This window comes from Megalobrama amblycephala, linkage group LG2 (assembly GCF_018812025.1).
Source record: "Megalobrama amblycephala isolate DHTTF-2021 linkage group LG2, ASM1881202v1, whole genome shotgun sequence".
Classification (NCBI taxonomy): Eukaryota; Metazoa; Chordata; class Actinopteri; order Cypriniformes; family Xenocyprididae; genus Megalobrama; species Megalobrama amblycephala.
The window spans coordinates 58,774,882-58,800,776 of record NC_063045.1 but is presented as its reverse complement, the minus strand read 5'-3'; the positions used below and the strand labels follow the sequence as shown (position 1 = coordinate 58,800,776).

Here is a 25,895-nt window from a genome sequence, read left to right as displayed (position 1 = left end):
TAAAATGATGGCATGACAACAACACTCTACTACAACAACTCTTCCTCTTCTCTAAAGCAGTCCAACATGGCCTCACCCCCTTTGTTGTGTTCTCGGGGGCAGGGTTTAGGTAAATTTGGGGGTTTGTGATGTCACTAAGTCAAGTCAAGTAAAGTCATGTCAACATTCCAAATTTTAGGTTGAAATAATTCAAAAATGAGCTTACAGTAAGATTTTGTTTGGGCACAGTATCAAACTTTTTCACTAGATGACACTAGGGATGGTCCGATACCACAATTTTGGCTTTGGTATAGTACCACAATCTAATACTGGTATATCGGTATTAAATCAATACCATACAATGTCTAAATTTTGGCTTGAGTATTGCACATAATTTTACTCATTCTCGCAGGTTTCACATTTACAAAGCGGGAAATTACCACAAATGTTTATTAGTAAATTAATCAACACAGATTATCACATCAAATCAGTAATTGGTAACCACTTATAGTACACTTGAACCCATAGTGTACTACAAGTGTTAACTAAATACATTTTTTAAATACAGAGATAATATATTTAAAGCACATTTTAGTTCATATTTCATGGTGTTTCAAAATAGCACAGTTGAGTACACTTACATGTTCTTAAGATTATCTTAAGAAGTACTAAAGAATCTTTTTTAACGAAAAGTATCTTTAGTATATTAAGTACAAAATTAGTGCGCGAAAATAGAGCATTTTAAGTACATATGCGCACTGCGATACAACACTCTCGTGCGCGTTTTGGACAACTGATGGAAATCACTTGCCCATGTCTTTTTCAAACTTGCCAATTTGAACATCCAAGCGATTTTATCATTCAGTAGTAACGTACTTGGGAGCTCTTTAAGAGATGGTTTCTTTGTGCTTATACAACAAACAACGCACACACAAAAGCCGCCTGTATAGATTTTGCGCATTCCAAATTGAGTTGTTTTACCTTAAACAGTCAAATACACACAAAATTGTCAATTGTCTTAGTGAGTATTCACATAAACACAGTCGGTTTTGTCTGTGAATTTAAAAAAGTTTAATAGTAGGTATCATCGCATGTGTAGCAGCCTCGAATCTGTGAAGCCAAAAATACATGCTCCTGTCTGTCTAAATAACGTTTGTAACTTTAAATTAATCGTATGGATTTACCTATTTAATGTATTAACAGTGACTCTTCAGTGTTATTTTACATCTGATTACTTTATTTAATTTCTTTTAACTAGCATCTCTGTACCTGAATACTACAGGTGCTGGTCATATAATTAGAATATCATCAAAAAGTTGATTTATTTCATTAATTCCATTCAAAAAGTGAAACTTGTGTATTATATTCATTCATTACACACAGACTGATATATTTCAAATGTTTATTTCTTTTAATTTTGATGATTATAACTGACAACTAAGGAAAATCCCAAATTCAGTATCTCAGAAAATTAGAATATTACTTAAGACCAATAGAAAGAAAGGATTTTTAGAAATCTTGGCCAACTGAAAAGTATGAACATGAAACGTATGAGCATGTACAGCACTCAATACTTAGTTGGGGCTCCTGTTGCCTGAATTACTGCAGCAATGCGGCGTGGCATGGAGTCGATCAGTCTGTGGCACTGCTCAGGTGTTATGAGAGCCCAGGTTGCTCTGATAGTGGCCTTCAGCTCTTCTGCATTGTTGGGTCTGGCATATTGCATCTTCCTCTTCACAATACCCCATAGATTTTCTATGGGGTTAAGGTCAGGCGAGTTTGCTGGCCAATTAAGAACAGGGATACCATGGTCCTTAAACCAGGTACTGGTAGCTTTGGCACTGTGTGCAGGTGCCAAGTCCTGTTGGAAAATGAAATCTGCATCTCCATAAAGCTGGTCAGCAGCAGGAAGCATGAAGTGCTCTAAAACTTCCTGGTATACGGCTGCGTTGACCTTGGACCTCAGAAAACACAGTGGACCAACACCAGCAGATGACATGGCACCCCAAACCATTACTGACTGTGGAAACTTTACCTCTGGACCTCAACTGGACCTCAAGCAACATGGATTGTGTGCCTCTCCTCTCTTCCTCCAGACTCTGGGATCCTGATTTCCAAAGGAAATGCAAAATTTACTTTCATCAGAGAACATAACTTTGGACCACTCAGCAGCAGTTCAGTCCTTTTTGTCTTTATGGTGGGAAATTTGCATTAATGCACCTTCATTCTACATGTTATGTGGTTTATTTTGATAGGTGAATTGTCTTTGTAGTGTTAAGAGAGGGAAAGCTATAGGTAATTTTTTTTTTACCTCCGCTGGTACAGCAACATTAGAGAACAGCCTTGAGACTATAAATAGCAATTTTTCTGCACTTAACAGGCGAATTTTGCCAAGATATTTTCAGAGATGATAGACAAGATGTTATAGAATGATAATTTAATGAAAACCCAATTTTGACAAAAAAAATGACATTCTGCCTATTTTTTGAATTTACTGAAAACCTTCCATCACGACATCTGACGGGTTTTCCCAGATCGCATCACATATAGAAACTGACAATATTCACTGGATTAAAAAGTGTGACAACTAGCTCCAGCGTCCCAGTTAGTGGTTAAAACATTCTTGATGTTTTGATTATTACAACTTCTTCAGATCAATGTTTTGGTTTCTGGGATGTTTAAAGCACTAGAAAATGTATTTATTTTTTTTTTGTTGTTGTTCTTTTTTCAAACACCTAGTGAATGAAAAGTTCTTTGTGGAACATCAAAGATTCTCACTGACATCAGGCTGGTTCTAAATAGAACACTTATTTTAAAATGTATCATTTCTAAAATCTGCAGAGCAAGTGGAATATCCCCAAGCCAATTTCCTTCACTTCTACACATTCATGTTCTGGCTCTCCAGAGACGTCTGTTTCATCTTACGCAGTTTTATCTGCTTACTAAGGAGCCACGACTCCTCAAATCAAGCTGTTTGATTCTTGCAGGGGTTTGTAAGATGATGAATGCTCAATTTCTTAATGGACGGACAACCTCAGAGGGTAAATCACATTAAACATAAATTTTCTTGACATGCATGTTGTAATTGCTTGTTTTAACTACTAATGAGCTGCTGCCGTGAAAGCCAGTGATATATGGCTTATCTGAGCGGGTGACATCAGCACCATAGTAAACATGAGTAAGACGCTCCGCAGCAGGATCAGGACATGCGCTGGGGGCGGAACTCGCAACAAAATTCAGCAAACTTTGGTGGCTTTAAGCAAATAAACAAACAATACACAAATGCAAATGGGACAATGGCTGTGTTCGGAATGGAATACTAGCCTACAGATTACTGCATAATGCCTTCTATTCTTATTTAAAAGAACCGAAACAGTATGCATAACAATGTTGTCACTACAATAGTGCCAGGCATCATCCTGGAAATAAAAATAAAAATTATAATTTTTAAGCCAAATAGATGTAAATATAAATAAATAAATATTATTTACTTATATATGTTAAAATAATATAAATAAAAATATATTCAAATAAAATATGTAAATAATATTATTATTTAATATTTTATTATTTAATTAATATATATATATATATATATATATATATATGTATGTAAAAAAAAATAGTACAATATATTTATGCAAAAATAATATAATATAAAATATAAATATATTTAAATAAATAAAATAAAAATAAAAGTTTGTTTACATATGTGTATGTTCTATGTATATTTATGTATATTATATAAATGCACACGCATGCATGTGTATATTTAATAAAAATATTTTATATTTATATATAAAATATTTATATTTATATATAGTATAAATTTTATATCAATATAAATATACATGTAAATATTTCTTAAATAAATACATGTATGTGTGTGTATTTACAGTATATATACATAATAAATATACACAGTACATTAGGGGTGGGACGGTTCGCTGTAAAAAAAATCAAACCGTTCGGTTCTCCACCCACAGTTCAGCACACGCTTGCGCCGTGGTTCGTCCCAAATCTGACGACGCATCTATAATATGGTTTGTTGAAAACAACTTGCAAAACAGACAGATGGATTATGATAATGTATGTTTCAGTCTAGTTTCCAAATACGTTACAACAGCGATGATCAGATAAACATGGACAAAACAGTCACTCGTTGTAAACAAATGTTCAATGACGTGCCGAAAGCTCTATGACCAGTCATTTACCCCGTCATCACCGGGTGTTGATAGCGCGCAACGCGACGCGACGCAGGTGAGACCTCAACGTCTGACATTGCTATCAGTGTTTAAACTAAACTTAAACTTTGCCAATTTAAACATTCATTTTGCTGCCGTACCATGGGTGCAGCAGGCGTAATGATATTACGCACCGCCTGTGACCCCCTGCATGCACAGGGAGCGTGCCTTGCAACCACGGAGACATTTGTGAGAGACGCTGCGTAATATCACTGTGCCTGCTGCACCCTTGATATGGCAGCAAAGTTCCTTGATAATTACGCCGGAATGAGAGTATTCCTAGCCATATCGGCCTAGAAAATCGCTACTTTTCATTTTCCGTTGGTCTTAGTACATGATGTAACTACAGAAGAGTCAAGTTTTAAATAGGAAAAATATCAAAACTCTTTGGTCATTTTTTTGAGCGAGATGCTAACGGTCTAATCAGATTCAATGAACTATGCTAAGCTATGCTAAAAGTGGTACCGCCAGACCCACAGATCAGCTGAATGGATTCGAAAATGGTAAAACTCAACTGTTTAACTCTAGGGGAGGTGGAAAATGGGCCTATTTTCAAAAAAAGTGTTCCTTTAAGGCATTTAAGTAGCTTTTATAAATGTACACTAGAAAAAAAACATTACTGGTGTACATCTTGAGACAAAACAATGACACTGATGTATTTTAAGAACTGTCAGTACAAGTTGCTTTCAGTTCAAATTCAAACAGGTATTTTAGTCAAGGACTACCTTAAGCCTGGTCTGTGAAACCGGGGGAAGATGTAATTGGATGGATCATAGTCAAGTCAAGTGCATTGTGGGATACCGTATTGCACGCAGTGTGGACTTACTGTATGCTTCGCATTTTGGCAAATGTAGCTGGTCATTCGGGTTATCTCTGCATACAGAAAATCTGCATACTAGGACAGTACACATATTATACACTGCAGGACTAATACACATAGTATGCTAATATGCAATTCTGAACACAACATTTCCAAAGTGTGTGTTTAACAGAGATAGAGCGAAAGCCACAAAACTCTTGATATCATGGGGTCTTTCAACCACAGACAGATAAACAATTTACAAAGTGCTTATTTGCGGGACGGTTCAGTCTGTGTGTAAATACCAGGCAGGGTCGAGCTGTGTCACTAAAACCTTTCCTGTCCATTACCAACAACTAATCAGCTTTTCCTCCACTCACAGGGAAAAGCCACATCCAGATGCCTGACATGAAACTACTCGAGAGCTCCGACGCCTCAAGGGTGAGAAATATCTGATTAGTTTCTTTCTTCATGGGTGAAAAGCGTGCACACTTCGCCTTTGACCTAGTTTGCTAGCAGGTCACTCTGCGTTCCTAACCTGCCACAGGGGAAGCACTGAAGAGTGAAATGAAATACGCGTGTAGAATGTGACACAGCTCGGGAAGGAGCCGCTATACTCCTGCAGCATCCCACCGTCTATTCTGTTGAGTTTTATCCGTTCTCCTTCAAGGGCACATCTGTGACAGTCTATTAGTGAGAGTTTGAGGCTGTTGATATAAAACATGGAAAACATTTAAAGGAATAGCTCTGGAAAACTCTGACATCATTTACTCGTTCCCAACCCACATGCTGTTATCTTTTTCTGTAGGACACCACAGGAGGGGTTTTTAAAAGAAATGTATGCTGCTCTTTTTTAGACAACAATTCATAATGACAATGACTGTCAAGGTCCAAAACACACCATAAAGATTTGTATACTCGCACAAAACTATCTTATGACATCAGAAGAGATGCATACAGTAAATTCAAAATATATATGTGACCCGTGCTGGCAACATGAGTCAGAATGCAAAGCTGAGTTTTTCACAGAAATGAGCTCATTAAGCCTTTATCTAGCTATCCCAATGCTCCAAATAGCAATTAAACATTTAAAAGTATCTTTATTTGTATGTTTTCTGAAAGAAGTTGACCATGAAAAATGCGGTTTTCTCTGCTCTTTTCTGGACGACTGGCGCTTCCCTCAGCATAGGTTTGGTAACATTGTAAAGCGCAGCATTCCAACTTTGTGAATATTCATTGCGAATTCTTTATGGCATGAGTCTGAACCAATGAAATGTGATTTTCAAACTCATGCTGATGTAAACATCTGACAGATCTGAAGTGTGCGCACAAAGACGTCTCAGCACGCAATCCCGATAAACACATATACACAGAAATACAGTATTTCAAAAAATCTGTCTTGGCGAGTATTCACGCAAACATTATCTGTTATGTCTTAAGTGAACGTTTGGTTAACTGTTGGGGGAAAACATCTGATGATGTGTAACATTATATTAGATCCGTTTGGTACAGTAGGTCTTCTTAATATATAGTCTGTCTGTTTCAATAATGTTAATCAAACAATTGTGGAATCATGGAAAAAAGTTGAATATATATATTTTCCTATAGATATGGGTTTTGACCTGGTTTGTGCCACATTTGGTGGTGTTACCAGGGATTTTAGGGTCTGGTTGCTGGTGATTTTGTTTGGGAACCTTCAGAAAACTTTGGGAACTCGATTTTTCTAAAAATATAAAAAATAATAATAAAGTCTCTTCTGCTCACCAAGGCTGCATTTATTTGATCAAAAATACAGTAAAACAGTAATATTGAGAAATATTATTACAATTTCAAATAACTTTTAATTCCTGTGATCAAAGCTGAATTTTCAGCATCATTACTCCAGTCTTCAGTGTCAAATGATTCTTCAGAAATCATTCTAATATGACGATTTGCTGCTCAAGAAACATTTCTGATTATTATCAATGTTGAAAACAGTTGTGCTGCTTAATATTTTTGTGAAAACCGTAATTTTTTTCAGGATTCTTTGATGAATAGAAAGTGCAAATGAGAAGCATTTATTTGAGATATGAATCTTTTGTAATATTAATGATGTCTTTATTGTCACTTTTGATCAATTTTATACATACTTGCTGAATAAAACTATATCTTTCGAAAAAGTTATCTTAATACCTTTTTTGTTTGCTTGTTATGCAGCTGTAAGAGATTCTTCAAAAAATGTCAATAACACAAGGTTAAGTAAAAATAAGAGAGAGAATTTACATTTTTGAGTGAACTATCTCTAAGTGTTTTGGTTTCGAATCTAATGTGCACAGAAAAGAAATGACATTTCCTCCCAAATGTACTCCACAGCGACAGCTAAAGAAATATTTGACCAAGTGCAGTATATTCTCTAGACAAAATATCACTCAGGATGATGAATTCTCTGGGCTGTATCACCTATCAGCCGTGGCAGGTGTGTGAGATGAATGTGCTTTGGTTTAGGTGCTAAAGCCTTGAGAGATTTTCGGCCTTGAGTCTCCTGATGGCTGCGGAGTAATTTCCTGCCAATTTTGGGCTTAAATACTGCAGTCCGTATTAATAAATGCAAATGCATGAGAGTCTGCCAAGAGTTCAACGAGAAAAAACACAACTGCCACTACTGTGCAACCTTGACTCCATGATAATCCCATTCACCGTTTGACTTTCTATTCACACATTTTCATAACTGACAGTAAAGAAGACGTATGAGGGTGATTTGTTCTCGGCTTCGCCCCGTGCCGACGTCCAGGCTCTTTGAGACACCGCGCTGTCATGAATCATAATGGACAATGTGCTTTGCGGGGAAATACAGAGCATATTCACAGCAAATTGATCTTATGCTGAGGGTTTATGTTTCTTTCCATACAAACAACTAGTAGAATTGATAAACGATAAATCCTGATGGGGCATAGACCTCACTGTGGGAGATACAAACCATATTTCAGCCTATAGTTACTATTGATGGCCAATCAACACAAACTAGAACCTAAGTAGCAAACAAAACAGCTATCAAACCTCAGTTTAACAACATGTTTATCTGTGCCACTACAATAAATGAAAACTGCAAAAATAAAGATTTTTTTCCAAACAGGTTTCCTGAACCATCCATCTTCATTAGCCAATCAAACAGATAGTCCCGCCCCGCAACTTGTTACATAGAGTCCAACAGTCGGGTCCCAGAAGAAAAATAAATTATTAATAATAACTTATAAATCTTTAAAGGCAGACCTACTGTGAGCTATGAAGTTGTTAATCAATGGTATATGCTTTTTGTTGAAGGCATCTGTTCACATTAATTCAGCATACTTCTAAAATATCCATGTTAACACTCTGAGGTCTAAAAACGCGCCGGCGCGTTTTGCAGGGTTTTTTTCACATTGCAGCAAAACAGACTTAAAATACTCTGTCATTTTTTGTCATAGAGACATAAGTAATACATCAATTGAAACTATAGAATATCTCCTTTTATTTGTATACACTCAGAGTAAAAACAAAATGTTGTGCTTTTTGTAAAATAAAGAAAACTAACATGATGCGTGATCTCTCATCTCCCTCTGAACGAAGTCCAATCTGATAGTTCTCAGAAAATGAAGTGTAACTTAGTGAATACTAATCACAAAAAATTCATACTTATGTCTAACAAAACGTTGAAATGTCAGGTTTTAAATCGTGCAAGTCAAATCGAAAACAAACATTCTGTGTTTATGTAATCTGTATGAAAAGAGAGCCATGTCAGAAGTCCGTGATTCAGCTCATTACCCACTAATGCGGCCACGCCCACGGAGCCAGCGCTATTCACAGGCAAATTCAGAGACAACACATGCATTCATCATCTCAATCGTGTATTTATTGCCTTGAAAATTGTTTATCTGGATGAAAAAGCCATGGTTAGCGATCTCTGGAAGACATGCAGTAAATTCCTGTTTGTTTTCTTCTATTGATAAGTTTTAAGTGAGTTTTTGTTTCTTTAGCGCCCTCTGGCTGTAGTATGAATTGGTAAACACCATTCATGGAATATCGTCTTCTTCTTAGGTGAATTTGTGGACTAAAATGCACAGAGCGCCCTCCGGCTGCAGTATGAATTGCAAACACCAGCGCTCATAGAGATAACAACTCCTCTGTATAGAAAATTGACATAAACATATGAGAATCCTATATTTCTCCAAATGTGCATGCTTTTAAACTAAAAGCCTATATTCAGACTCTTTGCATCACAGAAATACATTATATTTTAAAGTATAATATAAAACCATTATTTTATATTGTAATAAAATTTTCTGTATGTTTCATATACCATGATGAGCTTGAGACATCACAGAAGTTTTTTTTCACAGCCTACCTGACTGAAATGCCTCATTAATATGCAAGTCTTTTCAGGTCATTACTATTCAATTCTTTTGTCTCACAGGTGAGAATGAGCCATTATTCATGGAGATTCACGCCTCCACGCATACCGTGTTTCTTGGCAAAAAGTGTCTTACAAAAACTAAATCAGTATATTGTTATAAATGAAAGAGTAGTCAGCATAATTTTACATAATTTTTGAAGCAAAACTCTAGTCTACAACCTTCAATACCCAAAAGTCTTGTGAACACAGATTTAATATACTTTTATTGGCCTTATATCAGTGACTTAAGTTTTTGTTTTTTCAGTAACCACGCATAAACGTTATTCCTTCAAAAACACAAACATGTACACACATGTTCCTCACATATTATGGTAGCCTAGTTTGTGCTGAATACAGTGTAATGACACTTGTGTCATTAATATGTTTATGAACAACTGAAAAAAGCACAAATGTTAGGGCATGTCAAAACGTCTCCAGGCCCCAAATCAGCCTCAGACTCCAGAGGGTTAAACAGCAGAATTTGTGGTGAAAAAACTACATTACCCATTAGGCTGTGCAGAAAATTCCACCAATCAGAGAGCTGCAGCGAGCAAAAGAGCTCTTTAGGGAACACCCACTCCCATAAAGCACTGCGAACGACAATTGAGCTGGCCTTGCTAACTCACAAAATGCTTAAATATTAGTATATATATGCACATTTTGCAATAAACTTAAAATTAAATTATATTATAAGGTTTCCATAGATATAATCCACAACTTTAAATGATTAGTTTTATATTTCTCCATTGATTTTATTTTATGTCATTCACAACGCTTCATGGGTTTGTAGTTCTTTCCCTCACTAAAGCCATTAAAGGGTTAGTTCACCTAAAAATGAGCTGGCCTTGCTAACTCTTACAAAATGCTTACATACAAAAACAACATAAAAGAAGGTGAACCATTTAAATGCTGTAATTTTGCATAATTTACAATGCATAATAATGCATAATATTAGTATGTAATTAAATGTAATATGCTATGTAATTAAAATTAATTTCAATAAATAAAAATACTGTTAAAAATCACACATTATTTGTTTGTCACATGTAGTAGACGATTTTTGTGCCGTGGGTAATAGGAGGATTTTTCGCCCGGCTACCACCGCAAGTATATTTCAAACCTGTGGGAAGCACTGATATATTTTAATGAGATTTCTGTCCCTCCATTGACAGTCTACGCAACTACCAGTAGCCAGTGTCACTTCAAAAAGTTCATTAAGATATCGTAAAACTAATCCATATGAATTGAGTGGTTTTGTCCAAATTTTCTGAGAGAATCGATCGTTTTATATAAAGAACAGATTGAATTTAGGCTTTTATTCACATAGAAATCTTGATTAGCAAACTTAAACCAAAACTCAGCTGTACTTGCTTGACGCGCGAGAACAAACTCATTGGTTGTGTACGTTGATGACTGTTTATATGTGAATAAAAGCTTAAATTAAATTGGTTCATCGTAGGGGTGTGACGAGACAGGTATCTCACGAGACGAGACTCGAGATTGAGTTCACGAGACGAGACAAGACAAGATTGGCGAAATACATGACTAGAAAAAATATTCTGCAGGTGTATTTGAAATGTTTTAACTACTCATCGTGTAATTAATGTCATTTCAGTTCTACTTTCTTACTATCAATTATCATATGCAGTAAAAGACAATAGGCTACTCAAGTACTATAAAAGGCTTTGCCACAAACTCAGCTGACTGACTTCTCTTCTGTATGATTTCAGTCTCTTCGGACCTTACTGTACATGATTTATGAGCTTCTACAACTTTTGACCTCCTAACTGAACTCCTTTCCACAAACTGATCATAGAAATAAAAACAGTATAAATAAAAATGGTAACACTTTACAATAAGGTCTCATTTATTAACATTAATGTATTAACCAACATCAACTAACAATGAGCAATATATTTGCTACAGTATTTATTAATCTTTGTTTATGTTAGTTAATAAAAATAGTCATTCATTGTTAGTTCATGATAGTTCACAGTGCAGTAACTAATGTTAACAAATGAAACCTTACTGTTTGTGCTTAATAAGATAAAACTGTTATTTATTTTTTTTATGGTAACACTTTACAATAAGTGCAACCATAAACACACTCTCTCAATATTCAAAGTGCAAATAAGACCACATTTTTCTTTGATACAGAGCTAAGAGATGGTTACAACTACACTGCCCAGCCTAAAATAGCTTTCATATTGAGAGATATTTGCATGCATCAGGGAACCATTTTCAAAATGCGGGGTTTTGAAATCGCGTTTGAATGCGCGCTCGCGTTTACTTTCACTTTCAGCGATCGTGCGTAACTCTGTAAATATGGAGCGGCGGCGACCGTTATCAAGCTGGATTAAATGTTTTACATTTAAATACAAAGCAAAACGACAGTGGAGGCGTAATGTAAACGAAGCGGTGCCATATTCTTTCCTAATCATCCTAACCACTCTGTCATGGCAACATCACGAGACTTACTTTTCGCCTCGACGAGAGATCTCGTCACACCCCTAGTTCATCGTATAATGTGTATCTTAATTGTATCTTGTATAATTGTATCTCTTCAGAAAATTAGATAAACCACTCAATTTATATGAATTGATTTTACGATCTATTTATGAACTCTTTACGGTTTGGTTCATGACTTATAACGCTTTAATGAAGGCTTTTTAAAAATCCCTATGGGAAAAATGAATGAAAAAAATACTTCCAGAACCAATGCTGCTGAAAAAGTGGGCGGGCACTAATGCACTCTATTGATTGAGACAGAAGTTGACATGCCAGATCAATGTTCTAAAAGTGTCACAATGTTTCACCCTTCAGAATTTTGAACTATTTAACCATTAACTTCAGATGTAACAAAGAGGTTCTTCCCTCGTGCTTCCATTCATCATCATGACCCGCTTCCCAACATCTAGAGAATCTGAAATTCAGCCAAACTCCATCCCACACTTGGCATCTCCTTTCTTCCTGCTCTTTAATTGATTCCGTTGCCCGTTTTTAGCAATAAATGATGACATACTTCACAATTATGACTAAGCATCCACGACATTCTGGTGGCAACTAAGTTTTATCATAAAGCGCACCACACCATCAAGCATAAGCAGCCACACAGTCATGATTAAATTGAACACTTCAATGCCTCCAGACCAGCTTTCGGCAATGATAAACGACCTGGAAGCAAAGATAACATAGTAGGGGATGTCAGTCTTTCTGACCTGAGATCAGATAGGAAACCCCTCCTGATATGCTTAGTGCAGACACTGAGTGTTTAGACGTGATTGGCAGGCGGATTTTGAGCCAACAAACCAGCCCTGGATCTCACCAGTGTGACTCGGTGCTGAATATAATTGCTTGGCAGAATGAACAGCTCAGGCCTAATGTGAAAAAACTGCTGCTGCACTACTCTGTTAATTCACTGACCGCTCTATTTGTCATCTGTACTAGTAACAGTCACATTTCTGTGCCTATTACTATTACAAATAGGTAAACAAAGCCAGAGTGTCAAAAAAGAAATACTATTACCCCATACAAGAGTTTATACACTGTTAAATAAATGATCTAAACAGGTTTCACGGCCTGATGCAACACAAGAAGTCTTAAGTGAGCTTTTTATTCTCTAGTTCTTTAGAAAAACATTTGCTATAAAAGAACCAAGAAACCAGAACATGGATCTGAAGAACCTATAAAACCTCAAGAACATTTTAATCTTCAAAGAACCAAAGAGCATCTCAAGAATCTTAAACAGCCAAAAATAATTACATTGCTTAAATATATTTATATAATAACACTATTTATATGCTGAGAACAGAATAAGCACAATAAAAATACAATTTTATATAAATTAAAAAAAGCACACTATATTGTGACTCTGGCAATGAATAGAATGTAAAAAGAATGCATTAAGAACAGTACTGAATTGGAAGACCAAATAAAAAAAAATATGTATTTAAGTAAAAGATTATATAAATAAAATATGTAAAAATGTATATAATAAACAAATAACAAAATAGTCTTTTTTTATTTTTAATAAGTAAATAAATAAATATATAAAAGATCATATAAATAAAAAAAATCTGAAATATAATAAATAAATATATAAATATTATTATTATAATTATTATTAAATGTTTCTTTAGAAAAATATCTAGTTCTAGTGCTTTAAGTAGCCTAGAAACCAAAACACTGATCTGAAAAACATTGAATGAAACTGATTTTTATCTCCAAAGAAACAAACAACTAAAGAGCCCCAAACAGCCCACAATGCTTTGCTACAAAGAACCTTCATACTTAAGTGTGTATTCCAGTATGAAACTACACAACCGAGCCCTTGAGTCTATTCTCAAAATCCAGATATAATAATATCCTGCTAAATTTACCTTGGAGGTTAAAAGAAGAATGGAAGTGATTTCAGAAATGAAGCTTCTGTTGATGGCTCTTTAGGGCACAAGGACTTAAAAATGAAGAGTGAAAGTGGGTCATTGGATGTAAACAGCCCTGTGTGGACTCACACTGCACATGTAAGTTTTGCTCAGTGGTTTATGTTCGGCCCATTTCCTCCAGAGAAACCAGCTGGGTCCAGGGCTGGCTTTGATTGTGCCCTGGTTCTGTGTTCAGACTCAGTCTCATATGGACTTGAGCAGGATATTTCAGGCTTGTGCTTTATAGAGCTAACAGTGGTTTCCATACAGAAAAGATTAAACAAAAAATGACCTTGTGTGCTGTTACTTGAAGATTCATGTGCTGATCAGATTTATAATTTTCACCTACTGGATGATAAAAACAAATGCAAAAATCCTACAGACGGACATTGAACGAGGAAGACAAATTCCCGAAGATCAGAAAAGGAGGGAGAACCACCAAGAAACATTTAGCAACACCCTAGCATCACAGTTTCTTCAAAAAAAAAGTTTAAAAAAAAATCTATCATTAGTCTATATCAAATTATACAGTATCATAAGACACAAAGTATAAATATATAGATAAAAATCCTAAAGACATAAAAAAAAATGCAGTTCAATATTCAGTTATCCGCATGTTGTTTGAATTCCAACTGAAAAGGTATCTACATAACAACATTGTCTACATGCCATCTTAGAATAATCACATGCAATGAATGGAATGTAAATATGTAATGAGAACAGCATTGTATGGAAGCTTGTTTCAGCCTATGAATAAAAAATAAAAAGGTAATTGCAACTTTTTATCTCACAATTCTGACTTTTTTCCTGCAACTGCAAGTTTACATCTCACAATTCTCACATTTTTTGTCAGAAATGAGCTATAAAGTCAGAATTGCGAGTTATAAAGTCAGAATTGCAAGTTATAAAGTCACAATTTGCAAGGTTATTTAATCTTACATTTATGGTCCCGATTCGTGCCTCATTCTCAGTTTGTCTTTTTCACTCATTGAATGCATAGGCCTATGGGAAAGAGTCATGAACATGAAGCCAATCCGTTCACAAAACCTCCTCCCAGACTTATTTCAGTACAGGGCTTTTAAACATGTTCAGGGGGTGGTGTAACAATTGTCCAATGAGCCTTTGTAGGCGGAACGTTTAAATCCACTGTCCTTTAAGCTGCTAAAGGGGACGTTCACATATCGTGTCTTTTGCGTGAGCAAATTCGTTATTTCCAATGTGGGCAGCTGGTGCGCGGCAAGCGACGCAAGCCACCTCAGCTCATGTAACAAGAACCAACCGATCAGCTTCGCCCTTTCCGTAACAACACTGAAAGCTCAGCCGAACAGATGATCATAGCTGTACAGGGCGGGTTTTTATTTCTTCTCTCCAGTAATGTATCTAGTAGTAAAGCTAATGCAAGGGCTAGAAATCAATTTATCCCACGCATTTTTAGATGAGACATGTAAACGGCCCCAATACTTTTTGAAGTAAGAGAATTTGGGTCGCGAGGACTGGAATTGAGAACCACTGTAAAGCCCCGGGTATACTTCAGCCGTCCATATTCGTGCACCGTCCGCATGACTTAATTTTCGTCATGCACACCCCGTCTGCACGCAGCCCAAATTTCGAGACCGCGCGGATGGTGCGCGTGCAACAACGCATGCGCAAGCAGAAAAGAAGATTCCACTAGTTGGCAATACACACAGTACTAAGCACAATGTGCAGTCATTGAAGAAGAGTGTGTAAAGAACGATTCAAAAATCTTCTTCCATTTGTTCTTTTGGTGTATCTTCTGAACTATGTTGCAATGGTGGCTGCACTATTTTTCTTCTCCGATCCTGCATAGCGAATGTCCGATTTTCTGGTAATAGTATAGAAAAAATTGCACTGCGCATGTGTTGAACTCTGTCATCCGCGCGCATCCTTGGTTTAGTATACTTTGAAAGACGCGCGGACGCGACTGCGCGCGTGATGCGTCAGGGCGCGGAAAGTGAAGTATACTCGGGGCTTAAAGGTTAGATTGTTAATGTCCAGGCTTGATGTAATTAATTAATTTACTTCTGCATGTATTAAAGGTCCCGTTCTTCATGATCCCATGTTTCAAACTTTAGTTAGTGTGTAATGTTGTTGTTAGAGTATAAATAAAATCTGTAAAATTTTAAAGCTCAAAGTTCAATGCCAAGCGAGATATTTTATTTAACAGAAGTCGCCTACATCGAACGGCCAGTTTGGACTACATCCCTCTACTTCCTTCTTTAATGACGTCACTAAAACAGTTTTTTGACTAACCTCCGCCCACAGGAATACACAAGAGTTGCGTTTGTAGAGTGTGTTTGTCGCCATGTCGTCGAAACGCTGTTATTTTCATCCCGCAGTCCAATCACCGGGTCTGATTCCGGCTCAAATTGATAGGGTAAAATTAAAGACATGTTTACAATAACACTGAGCGCGTGCATCTCCACGTTATGGTAAGAGGCGTGACCTTTCCGGGCAAGGTTCGCTAAGCTGCTGTCGAATCACAACACAGGAACCGCTGGCACAATCAGAACTCGTTACGTATTTCTGAAGGAGGGACTTCATAGAACAAGGAAGTCATCAGCCCGTTTTTATGATGTAATAATAAAATGTCGGTTTGTAAACGGAGATGAAAGGACGAAGTAAAACAACAATAACATTATAATATAACATTTTAACATCCTTAAAAACCATTAGAAAATTTAAAGTGAGAGTTAATTTCAAAACGTGGGATAGTCTTTGGCTACAGTCTATGCATCAAAAATTAAAAGAAAGACCTTTACACAAAGTCTTACTGCATGCTATTGTCATTAAACAGTCATTACTAGGCATATATAGCCTATATATATATATATATATATATATATATATATATATATATATATATATATATATATATATATTAGGAGCACACACACACGTATTAAAAATGTAATATTTTCATTCTGGTTTGCTCTTAGCAAAAAAAAAAAAAGTTCCATATGCGGAGCGAAATGAGAACGGTCCAGCATTAAGACCGCATTAAGAGCAATAATTCTTATTAACTGCTATTGATTTTTTTATTGTTGTTATTGTTAGGCTATATATGCTATGTAACGTTTAGTGATTTTGATATTGCAGACTAAAATACCGGCAGGAATAAATATTTTGGCTAATTTACTCATTAAAACCAAAGGTGTTTATCAGTGATTGTACATCAAGAGCAAGGACACGTTGTGTGCATTTTGTTTTGTGCTTTTACCAGAACGAAACGCTTGTCTGTGTGAAAACTGCGCGTGTGCACAAGCGCCAAGAGAACTAATAACAGCAGGAACGAGCACTGGCCATGATTTCAGAAACAACACGTTCCAGCGGATAGATCTCCTCTTATTTAACACAGACCTATATCTTATCGAATTGAGATATTTCTTTCTTTTTAGGTACAATTATTCGCTGAGTTTAAGTTCACTTTTGGGACGTTTCAGATTCTCGCAGAGAGCCAGCTGAAAGCGCACCCTGTTTTTTTATTTCTTTATTTTTCAAAAGTATAGCCTACAAGGTTTTGTTGTTATTGTGAGCGTACACAAATAAAAGTAGACAATTTGTAGTCTTGCACTAATCTGTAGGCTATCGCCAAAAATGACGGAAGGCATGTTTTAAGTTGTTTCAGCTGTCACGAGGAGAAAATCCATCAGAACGCGCCGGCGCTTTCGTCGGCCAGAGGGATAAAAATGTAACCAATTTAGTTTCATATTTATATTTAAATATTGGGCTATAGCCTAATATAATTTTTTTAAGATGTCACCAATGTTGATTATGAAAAGTGAATAGCATGACGGATGCGCAATGTTGGGAGACATGCAGCGGGTCAGACATAAGTTTGACCACTTCATTAAGTTTTGTTTTATAGTAAGTCTTTCTTTAAAGTGAATTTTGTTTTGTAGAAATTGTATCTTAATTTCAATCAATGTTTCATCAACCAATTGGCTATATTTAATAATTAGGAAGAAAACCAAGAACGTCGGGTGTGGAATGGATTGCGTAACAAACGAAACCATGTTTCCTCGGCCTTTAAATAAGGCTCAATCAATATACGTCTTTCTGTTTTAATTAAATTTATTTATTACTTTATTACATGTCTTTATTACTTAAATAATTAATAAGATGTATTTGGTCGAACAATATATTTTAGCTGGACTAGTCAGACACAAATTTGCGTAGTGGCTTATTGTGCAAACTTTTTTTTTCCTACCACACGCCAAACTCATAACATTTCTTGCAGATTTAAAAAAAAAAAAAAAAAAAAAAAAAAAAACACGACGCTCCGACTTTTAAAAAATCCCTCCTCGCTCCAGTCAAAACTTCGCACATACTCTGCTCGACAGCAGCAGACGCTGGCAACGCGCGGGGGGAGGGTTGATCCCATTCGAACTTCTGCAAATCCTCATAACACAAACAAATAAAGAAACTTACTGCAAATGCTCATAACAAGAGTCTAACAATTGTGTATTTCGTCAGCTTATTTCATATGATCAGATCAGGATGTTAAAATTAACAAAAAGCACCAAGATTGCAAAAAGGTCTGTCACGCGCATAGCTTAGGCTAATATTTTGAGTCTCCCGCCCTCTTTGGTGACAAACATTTTAAACAAAGCGCCCTTCCCCCATCTCAAACTTGTCAAGTGTTGCAGAGCAAGCACTGTTAGATTGGGTGAGTGCTTTTTATACACACAAGATAATGTAAATATTATACATTGATATATAAATGGAACATAATCGGTTTGTTGTTTTTGTTTGTTTTTCTTTAACATTTTTATTTTATTTCTTTGTCTTTAAGGAACATTGGATGGCAGTAAAGATTCTGTACAGTTATTGTTCTAATAATACGGAGCCATAATGTTACATATCTTGGTCAATTCTTTCGAGCTGCTTTACAGCTTAACCACAGTTTGCAGCATCAACAGTTATTGAAATGAACTGAATCAACACAGATCTGCTGATATAAATAAATAGGCCTAAATAAATAGCAAAAAAAAAGATTGGGTTTGTACGGTTCATTTGAACTATAATTTAATAATTTATGTTATGATGTTATAGAGGTACAATGTACAGATGCCTATATGTTTTGCATAAAGTAAGAATATTTAATAAAGAATCTTAAACTTCCAATATTAAACATGTTCTCGTCATTTTGCTCTTAACTGCAGTCAAAATACAAATAGGCCTATAAAATATTGTGTAGCCCATTGTGGAGAGTCAGATTAGGCGCAAACTATCTATAGCAGAAACTTTTTATCTTAATAGCCTAGCACTTGTTGAATAACAAAATGTTGATTATTCGGATATCAATTTTTTTTTGTTCGTAATTGTGTAGCTTATGGCATGACATTTCTTTTTGTAATGTTTATGAGCGTGTTAATGGATACAAACTGCACAATTGCAGTTTATCAGATTGTTACATAGCTATAATTGCACGATATGGTTGAAACATTAACACATTAAAATCGTCTGATAATCATACAGTAGTTAACAAGAACCCTTTGTAAGCGATGTATTACCATTACATCATGGGCATACGGGACACCCCCGCAGCCCCCACCCTATGATGGGCCCCGTCGCAGATTATTTACTAGCCTTTGCTTTTTTTAGAACTAAACTCAATTGACTAAAGATAAAAATAAAGCATCCAACTGATTTTTATCTTTAGTCAATTGAGTTTAATCGAAAATGCAAGCAGAATACCATAGAAAATAGTGCTAAATTACCACAAAAGGGGGAAAATTCACTCTTGTTTCCATCGCCTTTTGTAAGGTAGCCAAGACAACAGCAAGCTTTGATGCGCTGTTACTGTGTTACTGTTAGCGGTCGTGTGCCGAGACAAATAAATATGTTCGGTCTTTGCTGAGATATTATTATTATTATTATTATTATTATATTGCCCAAACGTAAATATCCTAGCCAATAAGTCTAGAGTTAGGCTATTTCTTTATTCTTTTACTGTAAATACATGAATTTAGTTTAGGCCTATATATCATTTGATGCACCGATCGAAATTACTGAAAATTTGCGGCCGAAACAGCAATTTACGCACTTGTCTAGAAGGGAACCTTATATAGCCTAGCCTATTACGCAAATTTGTGTCTAACTTAGAATTTAGACCAGCAAAAATATATTGTTAGACCAAAACATCTTATCAATTAATTAAGTAATAAAGACATATATTTAAGAAATTTAATAAAAACAGAAAGACATCTATTGATTGAGCCTTATTCAAAGGCCGCGGAAACATGGTTTCGTTTGTTACGCAATCCATTCCACTCCCGACGTTCATGGTTTTCTTCCTAATTATTAAATATAGGCAATTGGTTGATGAAACATTGCTTGAAATTAAGATACAATTTCTACAAAACAAAATTCACTTTAAAGAAAAACTTAATGAAGCGGTCAAACTTATGTCTGACCCGCTGCATGTCTCCCAACATTGCGCATCCGTCATGCTATTCACATTTCATAATCAACATTGGTGACATCTTAAAAAAATTATATTAGGCTATAGCCCAATATTTAAATATAAATATGAAACTAAATTGGTTACATTTTTATCCCTCTGGCCGACGAAAGCGCCGGCGCGTTCTGATGGATTTTCTCCTCATGACAGCTGAAACAACTTAAAACAGGCCTTCCGTCATTTTTTGGCGGTAGCCTACAGATTGATGCAAGACTACAAATGGTCTACTTTTATTTGTGTACGCTCACAATAACAACAAAACCTTGTACTTGTGACAAAATAAAATAAAATAAATAAAAAACAGGGTGAGCTTTTAGCTGGCTCTCTGCGAGAATCTGAAACATCCCAAAAATGAACTTAAACTCAGCGAATAATTGTACCTAAAAAGAAAGAAATATCTCAATTCGATAATAAATTCGTAGGTCTGTGTTAAATAAGAGGCGATCTATGCGCTGGAATGTGTTGTTTCTGAATTTGTATTTGATATTTTAAGGAATATAACACACTCCTGCATTTAAATGCGGCTGCAGGAGTTGCAGTTTTTTATGACGTTTTATTAAGCCGTCCATTCTTTTTAGTTTCAATGATTTAGCTAAATCGTGCCTTAATAATGGGAGCGAAATTATTCAGTGACTCACGTTTTAAAATAAAGGATATAATTCATGAAACATGCAACAATTTCTTAATCAGTGTCCAAACAGATAGGCTATATTTTTCCTAAGTAGTTAGCTGTCAAATAAAGGACAGGTAACGAATAACAAAGTATGTGCGTGTCAAAAATCCATACTGTTTTATTAAAGGAGTTTAAAATATAAATAAAAACTGTATTTGTGATAAATATCGGCATAATATGTGAGAAAATTGACGTTTTGCATAAAGATAAATGTGATTAGATGCATTTGTTGGATAACGTGGTTAAAGCTCCACTCAGCGGTCAAAAGCTGCAAATGCACTTTGAGACGCGGCGGCGGCGGCACGCGCGGTGGTAGAAACACCGTTTTGGATGGTCACCTACTGTATATTGCACACTATAAACACAATCAAAGCTTCAAAAAACCACGAAAAACGGGACCTTTAAGGACATTTCATTGCTTGGCAATATAGTAACATAATGGTATAAATTACATAATGAATAGCATTTAAAAATACGTACACAGGTAATAAATACTATTCATATACAATATGAAAAGAGTTTGCCAAGTTGTGTGACTGAATTCCTGCAAAAGAAGGACTGCTCACCACAATTGGCTGCAGCTCTTACTGACAGTGTCCTGAATATGATTATCAAATTTATACTTTATGGTACATTACTGAATGCCAAAGTTGCAAATTAAATAAAATGTTCTTTTCCAATAAAATGGTTGTTTATTGTTGAAAATTAGTCGTTTAGAATAATCGATTATTCGATAAATTAGTCGATAGATTAATCAATATAAAAATAGTCGTTAGTGGCAGCCCTACTCGCAATTGAGAGTTTATATGTCATAATTACGAGAATAAAAGTCAGAATTATGAGGAAAAAAAGACAGAACTGTGAGAAACTTGCAATTGCGAGAAAAAAAGACAGAATTGTGACATAAAAACAAATTTTCCTCAGAATTGAACTTTATAACTCTCAACTGAGTTTATAACAATTCTGAGAAAATAAGTCAGACTTCCGAGATATAAACTCACAATTGTGAATTTTTTCTCTAAATTTCTGCGAGTTTATATCTCGCAAGTCTGACTTTTCTTGCAATTCTGAGTTTATGTCTCAATTGTCTCAGAATTGCGACATAAACTTGCAATTGCGAGAAAAAAAGTCACAAATATCTTTTAAATTGTTTTATTCCGTGGCGGAAAAAAAATTACATAGCACTGAACTGGAAGGCAAGTACAAGATTTTTATGTATATATTTATGCTGATTCTGTGTTCACACTCACAGACACACATTGAACAAGGAAGACACACATTCTAGAAGATCAAAGAAACTTGAAGAGGGTCTTGCCTTAGCAACCACAGTAACATACTAAAAAGCAATTTTAGCAACACCTTAGCAATGACCTTAGTATCACAGTTTCATTAAAAATGGAAACATCTATGTCACCAGCAAAAATGCAGCAAGAAAATAGCATGCTTTTTGGGTACCATGATATTCTCTGAAGTATCTCTGAGTGGAGATATCACTGTACCATTATACTGCTACAGCACTTCAACGTAAGGTATGTCTGGCCACCAGCATGCTCTCGTTTCTAATGCAGACAGAAGAGGAGAATCCAGCATCCATCACTTCAGATATTGTATCCTGGAGTGCTGTGTGCTGTGGAGAGCCAGGGGCTTACAAAGTTCATAACCATCTGTTTCAATTACAACACATATGCATCTCATTACGAACACCCTCGCACACATACACACCCACAGCCTGATGTCACCGTCTTCTTTTGGAGCGACACACAGTGTGAGCAAACGTTTATGGTGGCGGGCATCACTCTGTATTAGACTGCATCAGTGTAATTCCCCGTGATCCACTCTAGTAAGCCCATTCTGATGTATTCCTCCATTCCAGATTCAACATCCGTGACCAAATACAGCTGAAAGCCTCAAAATAAATGCTAACACCCTGTCTGCACTGGAAGTGCTGAAGTCAGTCACCCCTGTCACTAACCGTCTGATGCAAAACTGAATGCAAATATGCAACCGAACATAACTGGTTGATTTCATGCAAAACATAGGTAGGGCTGCGCGATTAATCGAAATAAAATCGAAATCGTGATATGGTTTAGAGCTGCGATTTAATTACACAAATGAGAAGTGCTTGTTAACAAAAGAGAAGCTTAAGGTACCAGTTTCATGCAATGAGCAGTTTTGAGAAAGAACTAGTCACTAGTGGATTTGCCAAAAACTGCCAGGTTAACTAGTTATCCACGAGAAGACTGCATATATGCCTTTCCTATGGAAGTTTTCACAGTCTGCTCACTAGGGTTATCAAAAGTACTGTTACTTCGGTACCAAGTCGATACTTACATTTTAAAAACATAACAGTACCAGTCTTTCTGCAGTACCAGTAGTACCAAGCATCAGGTCAATTCAGCACACGCTGATAGGCATTGCTTTCAAACGCTCCCATCTGTATTTGCGATCTGTGAAGGGCATCAAAGGTTTCTATTTACAACGTGTTTTTGCAGCATTGAGCATTTGTAGTCAATCGCACAGCAAATTTGTTGAGCGAGTGAACGTAATGGCCAATCAGAGGTGTTTAAATTAGGCAGAATCTGTTTAATATGCCAGATTTTGTTCAGTGTGAGCTCTGCACGCTCGCAAATCATTTTGTTATAATCATGAAAATTATGTAAATGAGATATTCACTGTGCAGTATAGGCAGATTTTTAGATTATAATGGGAGTTTTCACTTGAGCTGTGGCTGAACTGAAGTGATATCAGCTTCACTGATTATAAAGGCAGCGCTCTTTGATTGCTTTCTGATATAATCAATTCATAATTTGAATAAAAGTGTTATTTTTCATGCTGCTAAGTAAGTTTGAGAGTGACAACCATATTAAAATGAGGGACTGAATTTGAAATTGTGATGTTTGACAACAGATGGGACAAAACAAATCTGATATGTCAAAATAGATCTGTGCATTAAGTATAAAGTATAGTGCAATGGACCTGCCACTTGTTCTGTTACCAGTAATGTGTTTCTTTGATTTTCATTTGATTACTGTCATTTAGATTTTTTAATGCAGTGTTTACTAATAATTTGAAGTCTACATGCTAATGTTTTAATGTATTATTTAATTATAATAATTAGCATTATTTAATATTTAAAATGTTCAAGTTATATTTTAAAAAATTAAAACAAAATAGTTACAAATGGGAATGCAAAAACTATATTGTAGTTTCCATTCACCACTAATGAAGTTCAACCATTTATGACAATTTCCGCTTCAGAGAATGGTCAACTGTGGTTTATATAAATCCACCCCTAAATGATGCTAAAAACAAATTGGTTGCTTCACTTGTCAGTCAGAAAGACTCCTGAATAACATCAGATAGGAGTGCAATGTGATAAAGCGACACATAATAAAAGCACTTGGCTGGAGAAACCCACACAACTACTGTATTAAAAACAAAATAAATTCTGATGTTTCAATCAGCCGTAAGATCAAGACTAGACTTCAGCAATAAAATCTACTAGTAAATGTCTTGATATAGAATAGCATAACAACTTACACATGTTACAACCTTCAACATTTCTAAATATCTAGGCTACACCTAAGCTGGTTTGCAGGTTAAAGAGGATTGGTTAGCAGTCTCACATCCTGATCACCTAAAAACTACCCAAAACCCCAATATAACCAGCAAACCAGACCAAACTGACCAGGAAACCATCCTAGGCTGTTTAAGACCATCTATTTCCGACAATGCAGTATCTACACAGCTACTCCAGGGCAACTTACGTCTACTATGCGTTAACAGCTCTGCGCGATCGACTTTTGTGACGTCACGACGAGCATGCGCATTAATAATAAATTAGGCTATTGTTAATAAAGTTTTTATATTTATTGCTAATATTTAATAGGATATTAAAGCGTTAATATTAAAATATTCTAAATAACATAATATTATGAAATAATTTGCAATGATTATGAATAAGTTAACAGTCATAAATCCACCATCTGACATGAGCGCATAAACCACAATGAATGCGGCGCCTCCGATACACGCTCATTTACATACATGACAGAGACTTAAAAAGACAAAACTGCTCATTTTTGATACTATATGAAATACAGTCACACAACAGATATTCCAGATTATATGAACTCGATCAAACTCATTCGATGCGTAAAACACCGTCATAATCTGTTGAATTAATGAATCAATTACCCTCTCAGACTGGTACATTCTATATAATACATCATCCAAACGATGTAATAAACTAATATCATGAATCAACATCAGATGAATTAGTAGTTTAATATCAGGTTGGCGCAAAGCAAAGTTCCTCCTCAACTTACAGCCGTTATTCCAGTCAGCGCAAACGAGCCTCTCGCGCGCACACAAATCCGACAGAAAAGTCATTTTTAACCTCAGATTACCTGTAAATAATATGAATAATGAGATACTCACCTTTACTAATGGAGCCTGTGATGAAGTAAAAGATCAGATACAGCGGTAAAACCATTCCAATAGTGTGTGAGCCCCGCAGATCCATGATGCGCGACTGATGCTGGAATGAGACTGACTGACTCTCCTCAGCGCGAGTCTCTGTGAGCGAGCGAGCGCGCGCTATAGAGAGTGTGTGTGTGCGTGTGTGAGAGCGCGCTTTCTCTGCTCTCAGTGGCTCTTTCACGCCATCCTGCTGCCGAAAACATCTGAATACAGTTTGCATGAAACACACACACACGCAGACACAAACATACAGCGCACCGCTCGCTGTTTGAAGCTGTTGCCCCTTTAAATTAATGTCATCAGGTTATAAGAACAATCAGCAATGCTGTCAGACATCACTTTATATTCAAAATAATTGCACCATTCAGAACTCACAATGACTTTGAAATTCAAATTCTCATTTAC

At 35.9% G+C, this 25,895-nt stretch overlaps 1 protein-coding gene across 2 annotated transcripts in view; it reads right to left on the bottom strand.

Moving 5' to 3' along the window:
• cntnap3 (contactin associated protein family member 3) overlaps positions 1-25,600 on the bottom strand; it is a 151,305-nt gene extending 125,705 nt beyond the window's left edge. For both annotated transcript variants that reach the window (XM_048181244.1, XM_048181245.1), the window contains exon 1: positions 25,449-25,600. In XM_048181244.1, coding sequence (XP_048037201.1) covers positions 25,449-25,533 — 85 coding nt within the window. In that variant the 5' untranslated portion in view covers positions 25,534-25,600. The remainder of the gene's footprint in view (positions 1-25,448) is intronic.
• Between the last annotated feature and the right edge of the window lie 295 nt (positions 25,601-25,895).